The sequence below is a fragment of the Cyprinus carpio genome, chromosome B2, assembly GCF_018340385.1.
Source record: "Cyprinus carpio isolate SPL01 chromosome B2, ASM1834038v1, whole genome shotgun sequence".
NCBI classification, from domain to species: Eukaryota; Metazoa; Chordata; class Actinopteri; order Cypriniformes; family Cyprinidae; genus Cyprinus; species Cyprinus carpio.
The window spans coordinates 10404619-10422073 of NC_056598.1; the positions used below are offsets into that span (position 1 = coordinate 10404619).

General features: G+C 35.8%; 1 protein-coding gene across 1 annotated transcript; it reads left to right on the forward strand.

Annotated features, from left to right (window-relative positions):
- Window positions 1-13130: 13130 nt before the first annotated feature.
- On the forward strand, window positions 13131-16308 carry LOC109060698 (tissue factor-like). The gene is given in 7 exon segments (XM_042717978.1): window positions 13131-13303; window positions 13563-13589; window positions 13592-13685; window positions 13835-14022; window positions 14112-14290; window positions 14410-14578; window positions 15753-16308. Coding segments are annotated over 7 exon segments (861 nt in total). The 5' UTR covers window positions 13131-13233; the 3' UTR covers window positions 15887-16308.
- The last annotated feature ends 1147 nt before the right edge of the window (window positions 16309-17455 follow it).

Here is a 17455-nt window from a genome sequence, read left to right on the forward strand (position 1 = left end):
ACCTCTTCCCGCAAACACCCTGACGGGGAATAATCCCTGCTTTGTGCGCCTGTGGAATTTGGCTCTGATAATGCAGCACTCAATTAGACAGTCTGACAGAACAGCGCAGGTTTCCCCTAGCAACGTTCCCTTTGTATCAAATGTGACTCCACATAAGCAGTTCCAAAACTGCTACCTGCTTCGGAAAGAGCTTGAGTATTACAGAACAAGTTAGTGGTTTTCCAAGTGTGTGCGGTTGAGAATTCCTACCAAAATGTACTGTTGTTGTGCTCCCTGTCCTTAAAGGGATAGTTTTTATCAAAATTGAAAATTATTTGGCATATTTCTGTGGAAAAGTTTTTTCCAATGGTAACCACAACTGGTTCCCCAAAATATCCTCTTTAGCATTCCACAGAAGAAAGTCGGACATACAACATGAGGATGTCATTGTTGATGACGTATCACATTATTGTACCCTGCCAGTTTTAGTGTACAACATTTAATTCCTAACTTATTAGTAAGATTAAAATCTGAGTAAAGAAAGTGGACTAAACAAAGGCCATTTTTTGTTATTCTTACTTAATAACCTGGCTAAAAAGTAGATGCATCAACTCTTTAAATGCACCAAATATATAGCCCCTAATGATAAAAATGAGAAAAATATGAGATTTTTCCATTCTCTAGCCAAAGTTTTGCATCCTTCCTGAGAAACTTTGTGTACTCTTGCAAAACCTTTGTTACCCCGAGAAACTTGATGTTTTCTCGCAAAATATCTACGTTCTCTCACAAAACTATTGTGCTTACCCAAGAAGGTTTGTTTCCCTACCACCTCATATTTACATTGATTTATTCACAAAAAATTGTGTGTAAATGCAAAGTTATTAGGGAAGCCAAGAGTTTTGCAAGAGAACGCAGAATTTCTCTGGGGCATGCAAATATTTTGAGAGAACGCAAAAGCATTGAACTTTTATTTATTTATTTATTTTTTTTTATTTTTTTTGTGGTGTGTGTGATGTTTATTGTTGATTTTACCATCACCATGTCCTTTTAGGGTCTTCATAATAGACTGACCCGAGAGGTTATAATTGACTCATACTCATGCATGACTCAAACCTAAACATGATGGTAATAGAAAAATCCTATTACAATTTTCATCATCTTGTTTGAATTGTAATGAGTTGTCATGAGAGTGCATTGTATGTTATCCAGTTTTATTTAAATGACTTGAACTGAACTTGCAACAAACAAACTGTGCTGAGATTTCAAATGAACATTAAGAATGACGTTCAGAAATAATGTAAAACGACCCTGCAGGCTGATGACTTCAACAGAACCTGACAGATCTTTTTTTTTTTTTTTTTTTTTGTATTGTATGGAAAAGCATTTAGCAGAAGTAGTCATTTCTATAGCTTTCATTGGGGATTTTTACATTAATGCTGTGAAAAAGAAGCAGATAAATGATACAAAGGACAAACTAAGAGGTATGAGCTGATGTATGCTTGAAAATGGCAGCCTTAGAGAAAACACTATCATTTTGCTCCACAAAGCACTAGATCAGTCTGTGAAAACACTGAAGTAACTTGAAACTTGAAATATTTTAATGCCTGTGGCATGAGCTGCTCCTCTTCAGTTACAAAGGCTGGACTGTACATCTGCCAAGCATTCTTCAATCTCCAAGCCTTTTGAGGAGTTGTCTCATTCGGGCTTTACACACAGTATGTGAATACTTTACATCACAGCAGGCCTGGCTTCAAGTACATGAGGCTGGATTGGGTTTTTTAATTAGTACTTTCCACTCGTGTCCCAAAGAGAGTTCCTCTCAGCGTTCAGCTGGACACCACAGCTGCCGAGGGACCAAGGCTGGAAATTGTTTGTCACTCTTCTTTCTCTTTGTCCCCTCACTGCTTACTGCTGGACAGATGCGACTGACAGTTGAAGATTTTGGCTTATGAATCATCAGATAGGATTTCTGTGAGTGCAGGACAGCTTTCACTGTTTCTTTAAAGCTTGTTTGCTTAAACTTTAATAGTTACGTTTATACTTATGATAATCATTCTAATACTGACATGCAATTTTTTTTTTTTTTTATGTAGCATTATCAATGACTTTACTGTCACTTTTGATCAGTTTAATGCATACTTTCAGACTGACCCCAACATCTGGAATGGTAGTGTAGGCCTACATGCCAGTGTAATTTTTTATTTTGCACTTTTTTTGGACACAAACAGAACCACATTTTTTGCAGGATTTTATTTTACCACTCATATATTTTAGCTGTCTGTTTTTATATGCATCTAAATTGTTTGTTTTGAAAATTATTCGAAAGATGCGACTATCTCTGCAGGATTTCATTTACTTGTTTTAATTGTGGCGATGGGAATCTGCAGAGACACCTGCTGACTGCTGGCACAATTACACCCTCTTGAGTGTCCTGCCCTCAGACACGTTACAGATAAATCCACCAAAAGATGGCGCTCACATAGCAAGGTACAAACAAGGTCTATGAAAGAATTTATCTTAACACAAAGAGACAACCAACAGGAGGATTTCCAGCTGCTCAGGGAAGGTAGAAGCCACTAATAACATTGGACTTATCAGTAAAGCAACACAAAACTGCTGATAACTGTGAGAATAATCAGTCATGCACATTCCAGCCAAAACAGGATTTCATCACTTCAGAATGAGAAAACACAGCAAATATATCTGCTCTGCACAATAACAGCTCTGTTCAGTGAGACGCATAGTGAACCAGAGCATGTGGATCACGTTTAATGATCTTGAAATCTAATTCAAGTGCAACAGATGATGATTAATAAAACTTTGAAAGTTATATCACAGCCTTTTAATCTCACCCAAAACAAAATCACAGTTATTTACAGCAGAATGCCAAATCTGCTTTTCAATAAAAGTGAATGGAATCCACATCTGGACATTTTCACTTCATAACAACCACTCTGTTCTTCACACAAAATTAGGCCGACTTCAGAAATGTTGGTATATATGTTATTTATGGTGATATTTTATCTTTTTAGAGCTTGACAGCCTCTGGTCACCATCAGGGTTGTTTCAGTATCATTGAGATATATATATATATATATATATATATATATATATATATATATATATATATATATATATATATATATATATATATATATATATATTAAAGTTTTAATAATTTTGTTTTTTACTTATGTCATTTTGTATTAGTTTTTACATGTCTAGACAGTTTACATTATTATTATTATTATTATTATTATTATTATTATTATTTTATTATTATTTATTTCAATTATTTTAGTACATCCAGTTAAAATAAATGAAAATGAGAAATGTTACTTGAAATAAAAGTTTGGTCTGGTCATGTACCACTTTTGTTGCATGCAAGCAGCTAGAATTTCTGCAATAAATGTCACCCACAGAAGAACGCAAAACATTGTGAAGTTTACTTTCTACTGAAACATGCTTTAGACGCACTTTACATTTCTGAGAAACCCAATGATATCATAATATGTCACATCCAAATATTCATCCTTTCTTAACCATATCAACTTTTTGTTTTAAGACTCTTTACACTCTAGGAAAGAGTAGGTTTTACATTGTACATAAGCATACATAACTTTATTAACCAGGGCTGTAGCTCTGCTAACAACACTCTGTGACTGCGTAACATTCGTGTAAAAAGTCACAACTTGGGGAAGTGACTGATAAGTCAAGTGTTAATACACACTCATACACATGCATTGCAAAATGCAAACCGCACAACATACTCTTTACAGTAACAAAGTGCTTTGCTAATCAACGAGTGGTTTAGGCTCATCTGAATGTTGATGATGATGAGAGCAGAGTTCCACATTATCTCTGAGATTCATCAGGAATGTTTCAGTGTTTTTCTCATGTGCTGTCATATGAGCGGTTACATAACCATGCTGAAAGAGTGTAGCAGGTTCAGAGAAGAAACAGAAAAATACAAGTTTTCTGTCCTTTAATGTTCTGCATGTGTTTTTTTTTTCTATTAAAAGAACAGTCCCTTGAGTGAACGGATCATGGCGTTTGTAAAATGGGAATGGTTCCCAGTCTGAAGTGGTGTGGTCAATGCAATGAGAGCATGGGAAACTCAGAAAGGGACTTTCTTAGATGTCTATATTTTTGTATATTTGTTTTTATCAATCTGGCCAGGACAGATGTTCCTACTGGCCTGTTCTAAATAGTTGGCTTAATATGTATGTTAAATATAAACAAATTTTCCATGTTTCCATTATAAATCAGTGTATTTTCATTTCCAAATAGTTGGAGACTTTCTGGAACCATACTTTACAGGAATGAATAAATTCTGCTAAAGAATATGAGATGAAGGGTGTGGAATTGAGTTGGGTGTGGAGCTGAATGATTGGCGATAACACTAGTAAATGTTTTTAGAGAGCGATAAAAACTGTTGATTTGCGGCAGTGATTGATTAAGAATCCTTAGCGCTGCTTTGCAGAGAGTTTTACCGAAAGTTCATGCTGTGTTTTGTTTATTCAAGAAAAGTTATTCATCCACCCATCTTTCAGTCTTTCAGTCTTTTCATCCATCCATTTATCCATATTTCAATCAGTCATCCATCTACCCATCCATCCATCCATCCGACAATCTTTCCACCCATCCATCATTTAATTTTTTCTTTTTATCCATCCATTCATCCATCCATCTGTCAATTTGTCGATCTTTTCATCATCCATCCATCTGTCAGTCTTTTCATCCATCCATCCAACCATTCTTTCATCTTTCAATCCATCATCCATCCCCCCTTCAATTCATATTTCAGTCCATGCGTCTTTCAGTCCATCCTTTCATCCATTTATCCATCTGTCAATCTTTTCATCATCATCCATCCATCTATCCCTCCATCAGTCAATCTTTCCATCCATCCATTTGTCAATCTTTCCACCATCCATCCATCTTTCAATCCATCATCCATCCACCTATCCATTCATCTTTCAGTCCATCTTTCCATCTTTCTTTTTTAGTCCATCCTTTTATCCATCTATCTGTCAATCTTTCCATCATCCATCCATCCATCTGTAAAACTTTTCATCATCCATCCGTCCATCCATCCATCCATCCATCCATCCATCCATCCATCTGTCAAACTTTTCATCATCCATCCGTCCATCCATCCATCCATCCATCCATATGTCAATCTTTCCATCATTCATCTGTCAATATTTTGATCCATTCAGCAATCCTTTCATCTTTCAATTCATCACCCATCCACTCATCCATTCATCTTTCAGTCCATCCGTCCATCCTTTCATGCATCTATCCATCTGTCAATCTTTCCATCATCCATCCATCCATCCATCCACCCATCCATCCATCCATCCATCCATATGTCAATCTTTCCATCCATCCATTTGTCAATCTTTCATCATCCATCCATCTGTAAATCTTTTCATCCATCCAACCATCCAACCATTCCATCCATCCAACCACGATCTCTCAGTCCATCCGTCTATCCATCTTTCTGTCCATCCATTCATCCATCCATCCATTTGTCAGTCTTTCCATCAACCATCTCTCAATCTTTTCATCCATCCACCCATCCATCCATCTATCATCTGTCAATCTTTCCATCATCCATCCATTTGTCAATCTTTCCATCATTCATCCATTTGTCAATCTTTTCATCCATCCAAACATCCAACCAACCATTTCATCTATCCAGTCATGATCTTTCTGTCCATCCATTCATCCATCTATCCATCTGTCAGTCTTTCCATCATCCATCTATCAGTCAGTCTTTTCATTATCGATCCATCCATCCATCTGAATTGCGGTGCTACTGTACGTTCTGTTTTCTTGGTTTAAATTCAGGAACTGAGTTGAAAGTTAAAGGCATTCTCAGTTAAATTCTGAATGCCACACAACCCTGGTAAAGACTCTTACTAACCATGTTTTATCGCTGGACAGCTAAATGACGTAAAGATTGTAGACAGTCATCAGCCGGCTGTAACTCTATCCAGAGGAAAGAACACTGTGCGGAGAACAGACCGGCACTGCTGACAGGTATAATCAGTAATATCCTGGAGCCAGTAGAGGACAGACAACTGCTCAGCGTCTCTGAATTTGAACTAATGCTCGGCCACATGTTCACTGTTTCCTGTTATCATAAACGCAGACCTACGGTCATTACGATGATGGCTTAGCCTGTAACAATGGCCTGAACCAGGAATGGGGATCCTTTGTATTAGTCTGATCAGATCAGTTACTCGTGAGACCTGTGTAGTCTGTTTATACTGGATAAGAAGCCGACTTGTTGGAGTCTGGGAGTCATCTGGGATTTCTAGATCTGGGGTTAGCAATAGCAATTACCTCCCTCCACAGATAAATTCCTCTGGATAGAGTGGTGTTTTAGCAGGCCTGTCTCCTGGGGTGGGATTGGGAGAGGGAGTGTCAGGGGGTGTCTGAGAATGTTCTATTGAGCTGTCATAAGCGCACACTGTTGCAAAAAAAACTCACAGCATGAAATTACACAATAGAAATTGATCGCTTTTTTTTTTTTCAGTCAGTTAGACTTTGTGGCCTAACCTCCTTAGGCGGCTGACAAAAGGGTACAGCGGAAGGACAAGCAGTGGAGGGTTGAGTAACTTACAGCTTTCTAAACATAGCATTTAGTGACCAGAGACTTCATCTGAAACATTCTGAAGACACTCTGATTGTGACAAGTTACAAAGTAGGGTATTAGTCAAGAGACTCGTTAAAGGAAAAGAGTGGTGATGACACATTTCAAAGTTCTGACACATTATTTTTTCATTAATAAGCCTTAAAATACAAGGTTAACTTGGCAAACAGCCTAAATATTGACCTGGGTGTTCTTTCTGGGATATTGTACTTAAAATAGAAATATTTAGTGCTCGCTGAATGAACTCACCCACGTGCATTTTTCACATTCAGTCTCTGGTAAAACTCCAAAGTCTAACACATGGAGATGTTTTTTTTTAGATATTTTTTATTCAGTAATAGAAGCAATCAAAAGCTATTTTTATCTAAGAACATTCTTTTTCTGCAGAATGAAAGACTTGTTTGTTGAACCTGAATTGGGTCGTAGTTGGGCAAAGGCTTTACATTTAATTTCATCACAGTACAAGATTTTCCTCCAAAAGGCTTCGGTTTTGTGATGCAGCTTCAAGTAAACTCTGGCCGTGACGTAGCATTGGTCTTTCTGAGAAGTAGCTCTCATCAAGTCTGTGTCATAGATAGTTGAACTATATTTTTCTAAACTATTGCAAGAGTGTTACGGGTGGTTGTCAAAAAAACAGTGTAGCCCTGATGTGGTTTAAGGCCCTCCTTTCTTATAAAATTATATTTTTACCCATGTAACTATCTGCCAGGCAAAAATTATATGTCCAATTGAAAAGTAATTCCATACCTTCCCTCAACAAGCCACATTTTTGTTTATTTATTTTAAAAGACCTTGTTTTGGAAGCTTTGGCTAATGACTATGATTTCTCTCACTGCTTACATGCTTTATTCTCCCATGATTTTAGTTAGTACAGTATAATGGAAACCTTGTTTGTACTGTACTATAGATATGCAGATGAAATTTCAGTCTGTGACTATTGTACAGAAGCACTAGTTCCGTATAAGGCCCATGACCAAAAATGGCAGTAAGACGGCCCATACAGGCTGGTATTCTTACTCCTTCCAAATAATTGAGACCAGACATTGAGAACGGTATAGTCATGGAAATTGTAAACCACACGTTTGCCACACTTATGTACATTATTGCATCCCCAGGAACAGGGAAAAGAACCAAATTAAGTTTCAAATACAGATTTTAAAGAGGACTTGCTTAGTATAACCTAAACTCTTTCTGTATTTAAGTAAAATCTTATTCTGTTATTCAAAGAACGAATCAAACCATTCAAATCATCCTTTGGTCACACAAGTGATCTAAATAAATAATATATTAGTTATAAAAAATGAAATATCATAAGCATTTAGAGATTAATACAGATTATAGGGACATCAAAAATCCACACAGACTGCTGAAATTTCTCACAAGAAGAAAGATTATGGATATGAACATTGCTTAAGGATAGTCCAAACTGGTCACTATTAGTAGCAGCTAAAAACGAACAAACAAAGAATCCAATACTATTTTAAGGGGAATTAAAGTACTTTTTTTTTTTTTTTTGCAAACATAATTTCTAGTTTACATTAAACAGCTGAGAGACTGTGTATTTATTAGTTGGAATTTATAACAATTAAAATTGTATGTAATTCTATGATACATATTTTTGGTTAGGATGTGTGGCGCTAGAATATTTGTTGTGCTGATGTCATTCATTCAACCAGTCAGAAGCAAGGTTTGTACAAAATAATATATACAAAATCAGACACAGCAACACAACTTATACAACATAAAATACAATGTGAAATAAATTAAAAACAAAAACCTATGAAACACAGCCAAACCATAAAAACAATAAAATAAACAAAATGTCAACTCCTGGTGTTAAAGGCAAAAGAAAAAAAATGGGGTTTTAAAAGAGATTTAAAATGAGTGATCGAAGTGGCCTGTTTTATCGGCTGAGGCAGATCATTCCACAATTTTGGAGCTGCCACAGCAAAGGCGTGGTCCCCTCTGAGTTTACGATTTGTTTTGGGCACATGTAGGAGCAGTTGATCAGCTGACCTAAGAGAACGAGTGGGTGTGTAAAGATGTAATAGCTCAGAGATGTAAAGTGGGGCAAGACCATTTAGTGATTTAAAAACAAATAAAAACAATTTATAATTAATCCTGAACTGTACAGGCAGCCAGTGAAGCGAGGCTAAAATGGGGGAAATGTGCTCATATTTACGTGTTCCTGTTAAAAGATGTGCTGGCACGTTTTGTACCATTTGGAGACGAGCTAAAGAAGACCCACTAACCCCCACATACAGTGGATTACAGTAATCCAGGCAGGCAGAAGGTTAAATTAGAGCTCTAATGGAAGTAACTTTATCAATAAAAAAGCTTAAAAAATTTTCACAGGCAGCCGGGGAGGCATCAACACAGACAGTTTGTGGAACATTGATAACTGAATCAATAGGTTTAAACAAAACACGAGGCTTATTACAGTATGAAAGAATAATATTAGAGATATATATTCTTTTAGCACCCTTCACAGTTGTCTGATAATGAAGCCAACAGTCACTTAGCTGTTCAAATGACACTTGCAATCTATCTTTTTTCCATTTGCGCTCGGCTTGACGGCACTTGCGTCTGACAGCACACAAGTCTCATTTAACCATGGTTCAGATTTAGTTTTTGGCTCCATGAGTTTCAATGGAGCCACAATATCTATAACAGACTGGCAGGTGGACTGTAACCATGAGCTAAGCTCCTCTGCATCATTATATATATGCTGTGGTATATAACAATTCTGATTAAAAACAGAGGAAAATTTAACAACAGTAGAAGAGTTTATAATGTGGCGGGGCCTAGCAACAGTACGAGGTTTGTCTGTATTACAAGCAAGAGCAATCTCAAATAGTATAGGCATATGGACAGAAAACACTGCGTCACCGATCTCTAGATTATCAACAGGCAAACCAAAGGATAAAACAAGATCAAGTGTATGTCCACGTTCATGTGTGGGGCCAGACACAGACTGTGTGAGATTAAAAGAGTCAATGAGGTGTAAGAAATCCTTAACCATTGGGGTGTCAGTACAACACACATGCACATTAAAATCCCCAACAATGAGGACGCAGTCATATTTAGGCATAATTTCAGCCAGGAAGACAGAAAACTCATTTATAAAGTCTTTATTGTATTTGGGAGGCCGATAGACCACTGCACTTAATACAGTATGAGTACGACCCAGCTCAAATAAACAAAGTTCAAAACTGCCGAAGGATGGCGATAAAAATATTTGTTTACATTTATATGTGTTCTTATAAACAGTTGCTATTCCTCCTCCTCGACCCGACGTTCGCTGGGAAATTAAAATAGCTGCAATCATGTGGTAAAAACTCTAGGGCTGTAAAGATCCTTAAAGACCCCACCAACCCTGGAAATCCACTGTTTCATCTGCTACAGTCAGGCAGATGCTTCCGCAGTCTGATGGCAAAATCGGAGAGGCTCAGGAGGAGTTTCTTCCCCCACGCTATCAGACTACTAAACCATGGACATTAAACACACTACACTTTAGAGACTCTGGTAGAGTAGGGTTACCCAATAACTCTCTGCACACTGCACTATGCAACTCATCTGCACATTCTTTACATCTCTGCACATCATCTGTATAGCAGTTCTTGTAGCATCGCTACACAGCATCTATGTAGTAGTTTAATATATTTTGTATATTTCATTATTTGTATTTAATTATCTTTTTATTTGATTCATTATTATTATTATTATATTTTTCATATATTTAATTATTTGGATTTAATTCTTCTTACTTTTATTTTTTCTCCTTATTTTTTCGGATATTTCATTATTTGTATTTAATTTTCTCTTATTTTTTTTTCGTACAGTCTAAAAAGAGTATGCCAGACCTATATTTCACTGCTTGTTGTATGTCATATAACTTGACAAATAAAATCTTGAATCTTGAATCATCACTGTAGAATTTCCTAACATTTTTTTTCTTTTTTTATTACTGTTTCAGATGATTTTTATTATTGGTTCCATTTCCTTCTTCTTAATGTGGTAACAGACAAATGGTAAAGCACCCTTTTATAAGGAACTGTTATTTCCATTATGTGAAAAACAGTAACGGACATCCGCCAAAGTTGCCTCATTCTGGCAACATCGTTCCTATTATCTCTTGCATTGAAAACAGAGTATTTAATAACCTAGATTAAACTGATTCATTAACACTCACACATGCAAGGTTCCTATTTCATCTTTTACCATCTGTTTATCATAAAAAAAAACTTTTATTAGATTGCTTGATGCAGCAATTAAGTAACTGAGGAAAAACACAGAAGCATTGAAAGAAACTGTCCACACATGTGACAAGATTATTTCTGCAGTGTCACTGCTGGGAGAAAAATTACATTTATGAAACCGAAAGCTTGTTAAACTTGATGATGTCAAGTGGCAGCTGACGGAAAAAGTTTGTGAAAAAAGATGATCATGAGGCTTTAATCGTCATTCTTATGTTGTGTTTTCCTGGAAAGTTTTATTTTAAAATTATATACATATATACACTATATAAACTACACACACACACACACACACACACACACACACACACACACACACACACACACACACACACACACACACACACACACACACACACACACACACACACACACACACACACACACACACACATAGTAATGTTTTAATAAGGTTTTACTAATGTTTAAAAAATTTACTAAACTGTAACATTTCATGACTTTTCAGTTCACCACAAATATTAAGTCCATGATGTCCTGTCATGTTCATAAAATTGTATCATCTCAAAGTATGGCATTATGTCATGCTCTTATGATATGCCCCGTCTGGCCAATGTCTTTCTAGTGACTGTCAAGATGCCTCAATCTCATACTATATGTCACACATTAGGAATGACTGGACTTCCACTTAAACTTAATTAAACAGTAACAGGAAGCAAATTGCAATATTACTCAAACAGTTTAAAGTATTTCAGATGTTTATCACTTATAAATAAACAAACTGACATTGCAATTACTTTAAACATTTACATTTAGGTCAACGGATGTACACTCTTAACGTAAAGTAATGAATCTTCTGTCATTTAGAATTGAGTTTATCTTTGTATAGGATCCTAATAATATGATGCAATGAATAATCTCAGAGTAATATCAGCAGCAGTAGAACATTTTACTGGTTATTATGCTTTGAATGGAGGACTTTATTTGCCACATGTGAGAATGTATGACAGCAGAGACCTTTAGACAAAGCAGATTTTTCTTATTTTAACCAATAAAGCCTGTGTTATTAAGAAGCAGAGGTTCATAAAGCTCTTTGTTGTAGCCTAATTTGATCTCGTCTGCCATCTATTTCCTCTGTTCCTCTGTTCTTTGTTAATCTTTCCTTCACAGAACACATGATCTAAATTAACCGAGTTGCTAAATGTTTTAAATCTGACTAATTATCCTTAGTATTTCCATCAATCATAGCCAGTTGTGCCATTTGTATCTCCTTATCTGATTTTAAAAATGAAATGTTTCGAAAAGAAAATTCACCTAAAACCCCTTTTTTGGATTTTGACCAGTAAGTACAGCCAAGATCGCTTTCCTGGCAGTTGGGTGGTCCGACATGGCCTCTTATAAAGAAAGAAAGGGGCCACCTTCAAATACTTTGTCCTAAGTCTTGTAAATTCAAGTGATGGGCTTGACACACACAAAAAAATATTTGTAGGGGTTAGCTAGAAGGAGTGCATCTGTTTTGTTTTGTTTGTTTTTTTTCCATGCAGGCATATGAAGTTTCCAGAATTATAATTTTGTTTGCTCATAATGAACTCAAGTCAGAGGCACACGAACAAGTCAAGCACAGAACTGTGGTTACACAAATCATGCTCGACTGGTAGGATGTTCTTTGCCACAGAGTTACTTAAGAGTGAATCTTTAAGAGTGGAACATCTGACTGAAGAAAAAGCTTTTTTTTTTTAAAGAAAACCTATGGGAATTTAGAATGGAAAATGATGATTCTTTATGCATGTAATATAAATACAGGAAAATAAACTTCACTTTTAAAGTAGCTTTTATATTACAACTGACAAAACCTTAAAATGCAAATAAGTCTCCCATGTCAGAGTTTGGATGATTTATAGTTAAACCCAACTAAATTGAATTCATGAATGTCTAATCTTAATTCTCCTGCACAGCACAGTCTAACGGCATCTAAAAATAGATAAATAAATAAAAACAGAAGAAATGACAAATTTAATGACAAAATAACATGATGACATTGCAAAAACCACAGGCAAGCGTCTAGTCAAATGTTTTAAAGTACGTGCTTGGATTTCTAATGATCTGAATTAAACCGGTACCCGGATAACCATATATGGTCATAAGGTGCTCTCTACGGTGGATGCCCAGCCAGTGACAAAACCCCAAAGTTAAGAAAGGGGCGGAGAGCCATTCATGACTCATGACGAGTCCACTCCGTGGCTGGCAGCGCGAGAGATCTTGCGCAGACTATAAATACAGGCGGCTGCTGGGAGATTTAAATGAGAAACGCTCTTCAGAGAGATAAATTGGATTAAATATTTTACTCCTAATTTGGACTGTTTGCTATCACAAACGATGGAAAGCAAGACTGTAATGTTTTCGGCACTTTTTCTTGTCTGCCTTACGCTCGTAAACGGATCCCCAGGTAAGATTTTAGGGATGTTTTTTTTTTAATCCGTCAGCTAATCCAAATATTTTCTGTTTACTCATTGTATTGTAGTGCAGGCCTGTAGTATCCTATTGCACTGTACGTTACATTACAGTATGGCACATCGTAGTATAGCAGTGTGGACTTTAGATGTAGTTTTGTTGTATCTCAAGGTTGGTTCGTAATGGAAACCATGAAAGCTGCATGATGCCTTTCATTCTGTATTGATTTGGCTGATGTCCTCTGTCCTATTTAGCATCTGTGGAAGTGGGGAAGCTTACCAAGCAACAAATGTTTCATGGTCATCATACAATTTCAAAACAATCCTAACATGGGGACCTAAACCTGTCAACTACACATATACAGTTGAATTTTCAAGGCAAGTACACGAATATCTAATTTAAACTGCATAGCAGTTGGTCTTGCTCTGTATTGTTCACATTAACGTTATTTTGTGATTAAAATTCAACACAAAGTAAATTAAATATGTATTGATTGGATTCTAACCAACATCATTTTTCTCTGCAGAGTCGGTAGGGACAAAGAGAGAAACCCTCACTGCATCAGGAGCTCGGAGACCGAGTGTGACCTGACTAATGAACTAGAACTAAAGGGGGTTTATTCTGCTGAGGTCCTCTCGGAGTCTCCGCTGGGGTCTTCTGACTATGTGGAGCCCCCATACACCAGATCAAATAAGTTCTGTCCTTATGACGACAGTGAGTCTCCAACACGCCCTCCTTCGAAATTCAACCAATTTTTGTTTAAAGCAGTTGCTTTAATATATATTTTTTTCTTTTTAATGTAGCTATAATCGGAAGACCTGAGTTTAAGTTGAAGGTGAATGTGAACAATAAGACTGTACTGATCATACAAGACCCCATCACAGCTTTGCACAAAGATGGCAGATCTCTGAACATCCGTGACGTCTTTAAGAAAAATCTCAAGTATAAGATTGCATACAATAAGGCTGGAAGCACAGGAAAAGTGAGTATAAGCACGTTTACAAGCTATAGATGCTATTGAAGATTATGTGCCATGCGGTTTTTATTTAAATGCCCTCTGAATTGCAATCGGTAATGGCTTGTTGGCTGGTTTGTTTTCAGAAAATGCTAACTGTGGATGAGAGCAAAGCAGAGTTTAATAATCTAGATGAGGATCAGAGTTACTGCTTCAGCGTGGCGGCATACATCCCCTCTCGTAAAGGAGACAAGAGGGTCGGAGAGTGGAGCCTCCCGAAGTGCTCACCACAGAAGCACAAGAACCTGATTGAGGGTAAGCTTATCATCTAAAACTTGACTGCTTACTTTTGACATTTACTAGGGTGTTACACCCATTTTAGAGACACAGGAAGGCAGCAAAGGGGTATTCAAGTATTCCAAATGATTCAACTTTTGCTCAAAGAATTAGCTGTCTATAATTTCAGTGTTATGGAAAACAGGAACGTTGTTAAGCATGAAGAGGCCAGTTTAGTTAACTGTGTAGAGGAGGGAGGATGACACTGCTATTACTCACACTGACCAGGGCCAACAGCTGTGCTGAAATGGCTCCATTCATCTGTGTGGGAAGCTCTGTTTCTGAACCTGGAGCAGGGTTGCCAGGTTTTCACAACAAAACCCTCCCAATTGCTACTCAAAACTAGCCCAATCGTATTTCGAGGGGGGTCCTCCAATTAAAAATTGCATTTAGGGAAAAAAAAAAAAAAACGTTTTTTGGCGGGGTTCCCCCAGTAAATATTGTATTTTAAGTGCTAAATATCACATTATTTCAGGTTTCTCCAAACAGTTTTTAAACTAGCAATATTTCAGCGTCAATGATGCTTTATCTATTCATTTATTAAAAAATACATTATTTATAAATTGATGATTGAGATTTGTGAATATATTTAACAAAAAGTAATTTTTAAAAATATAGAATCAATGATCAATTATGCTTTTTTTTTTTATTGACTAATTTATTAAAGTATTAATTAATAATGTAAAATGTATTTTTATTAAAACCACATTTTGCATTATGAATTAATACTTTGATATTAATACTTATACTCTCCATATATACTATGATATTACTCTTTCTCTCTCTATATGCAAATATATATTATTAAATAGAAAGTTTTGTTCAATTTTATAAAACTTTTGCAAAAAGTTGATGGACTTGCCACTCTTTTCAATCTAGATTTTTAAAATAAAACTAAAAAAAAAAAAAACTAGCAGAGAACTGTTATTTGTGCTGGATTTGAGCAACAGCCATGCAATAACTTTAAATTATGTCTTATGTGAGTTTAAAATTCCCAAATCATTTTCCATTACATTTTACTTGGTGCATGTGCACTGCTCTTTACTATATTGGTTTATCAAATGCCGTTTTGACATCACACACCAACATACCACCTAACGAAGCTTTCCGCTTAAAAATATGATTGTTTAATATTCCTCTTTCTTTTCCATAGAGTATGGACTGGCTGTGATTGGAGGAGCAGCGCTCATTTTACTGGCTTTTGTAATTGCTGTAATTGTTCTGATCGTGGTTTGCTGTAAACGAGCACGAAGACAAACATTGATGGCCAAGGAAACCGAAGTATAGACTCTCATAAAGGAATACAACATTTCTGCTGTTTGAGCTCAGAACGGGACGTACAGCTGGACTGTAACCGTTTTTGCGCTGAGCAGAACCTGTGTGTACATAGCACACCTGCAGTACAGCACTGGACTGGTTTCTATGAAACGCTAACACTACATGATATGTTACATATCGGACCTTTGATTTGTAATTTTTTAAGGAGGAATTGTATTTGAACTGTATTGGTTTATTAAATAGCATTATTTATTATTTTCTTCAGAAATACATGTGTATTAGCTGCTTTGTGTATACAGTATTATATCTAGTAGAAAAAATATTTATGATTCATAAAATATATATTTTTTAGATGTGAGTGATTGTGTTTTTTAATATCTCGGAACTCCACAAGATAGAAACAGCAAATAAATTATTACATTTGTCATGAATTTCTTTTTATTTTTTATTTGTAAAGAGAACTTAATTGACTTATGCTTTGTAATCACTTATTTAAAGGGACATGCACAATCAAAAATGAAAAAGAACATACTCTTTTGAGGCAGCAATTCCTTGTTCTCCATTTTTAAACAAAAACCCTAATATGGCCCAGAAAGCATGTTTTGTGTTGCACAATCTGAATTAAAATGAACAGGGAGACACTCACTGAGGAAGAATAAGTGTTGCATTCTGGTCTCAGTAGCTCACTCTTGTGGTAAGCTATGGTAAAGATGTAAAAGTCTATTTTTTTTCTGTTCAAGACATAAATTTTGACTTGAAACAAGATGCAACTAAAATGCAGACAATTGTGCATATGTGATATATGCCTTCCAATGCAGTAACCTATCCTAGATGAAAAGAAAAAAGCCAAAAAAAAGTTTTTAAATTAAAACAAATAATTGAAGAAAAACAAATTGATCCATAAAATCAAAAGTTTCTTTGCTTTTAAAATATCACACAAGATATTTTATTGTACATTCTGTAATTCAGTAAAATTAATAAAACAGGTCTGTAAGTCACAATGTATCCAGTAGGTTCTCAAACATATATTTTTAGGCTTCTTAAAATAAAATACATAAAGATCGCTCATTACACTTAAATAATACAGTTTCCATAGTATTATTATTACGGTATTGTTCCAGTAACAACAACATTTGCCAGCGACTGTTCCAGTTTCAAAATATCAAGTATCACAACAAAAAAACATGACTTTTTATATCACAAATGCTTGATTCTTAAAAGGGATAACAAACCCAGTTTTATTCCTTACAAAAATCTTTTCAGAAAATGCACAGTAATCTCTCCCTGAGAGATATTTATCCAGAGTTACAATCCTTTCCCTCAGATGAAGAAAAGCCATTATATTTCAACAACGTCTTATAATATAAAGAGTTTTTAATTCAATAGGTACACAATAATATTGCTTCAGATCCACATGTAGTTCATGTAGATTCATGAGTGTGAATCTCTGTAAAATCATTCTTGCGCAAATTTTTAAATGATTTCATAAGGAATGATTTACACAACGACTGGCTCATGAAAAGGCCTTCAGGAATAAGTCATTATTATGATCCGTACTCCACCGTTTCCTTCGTGATG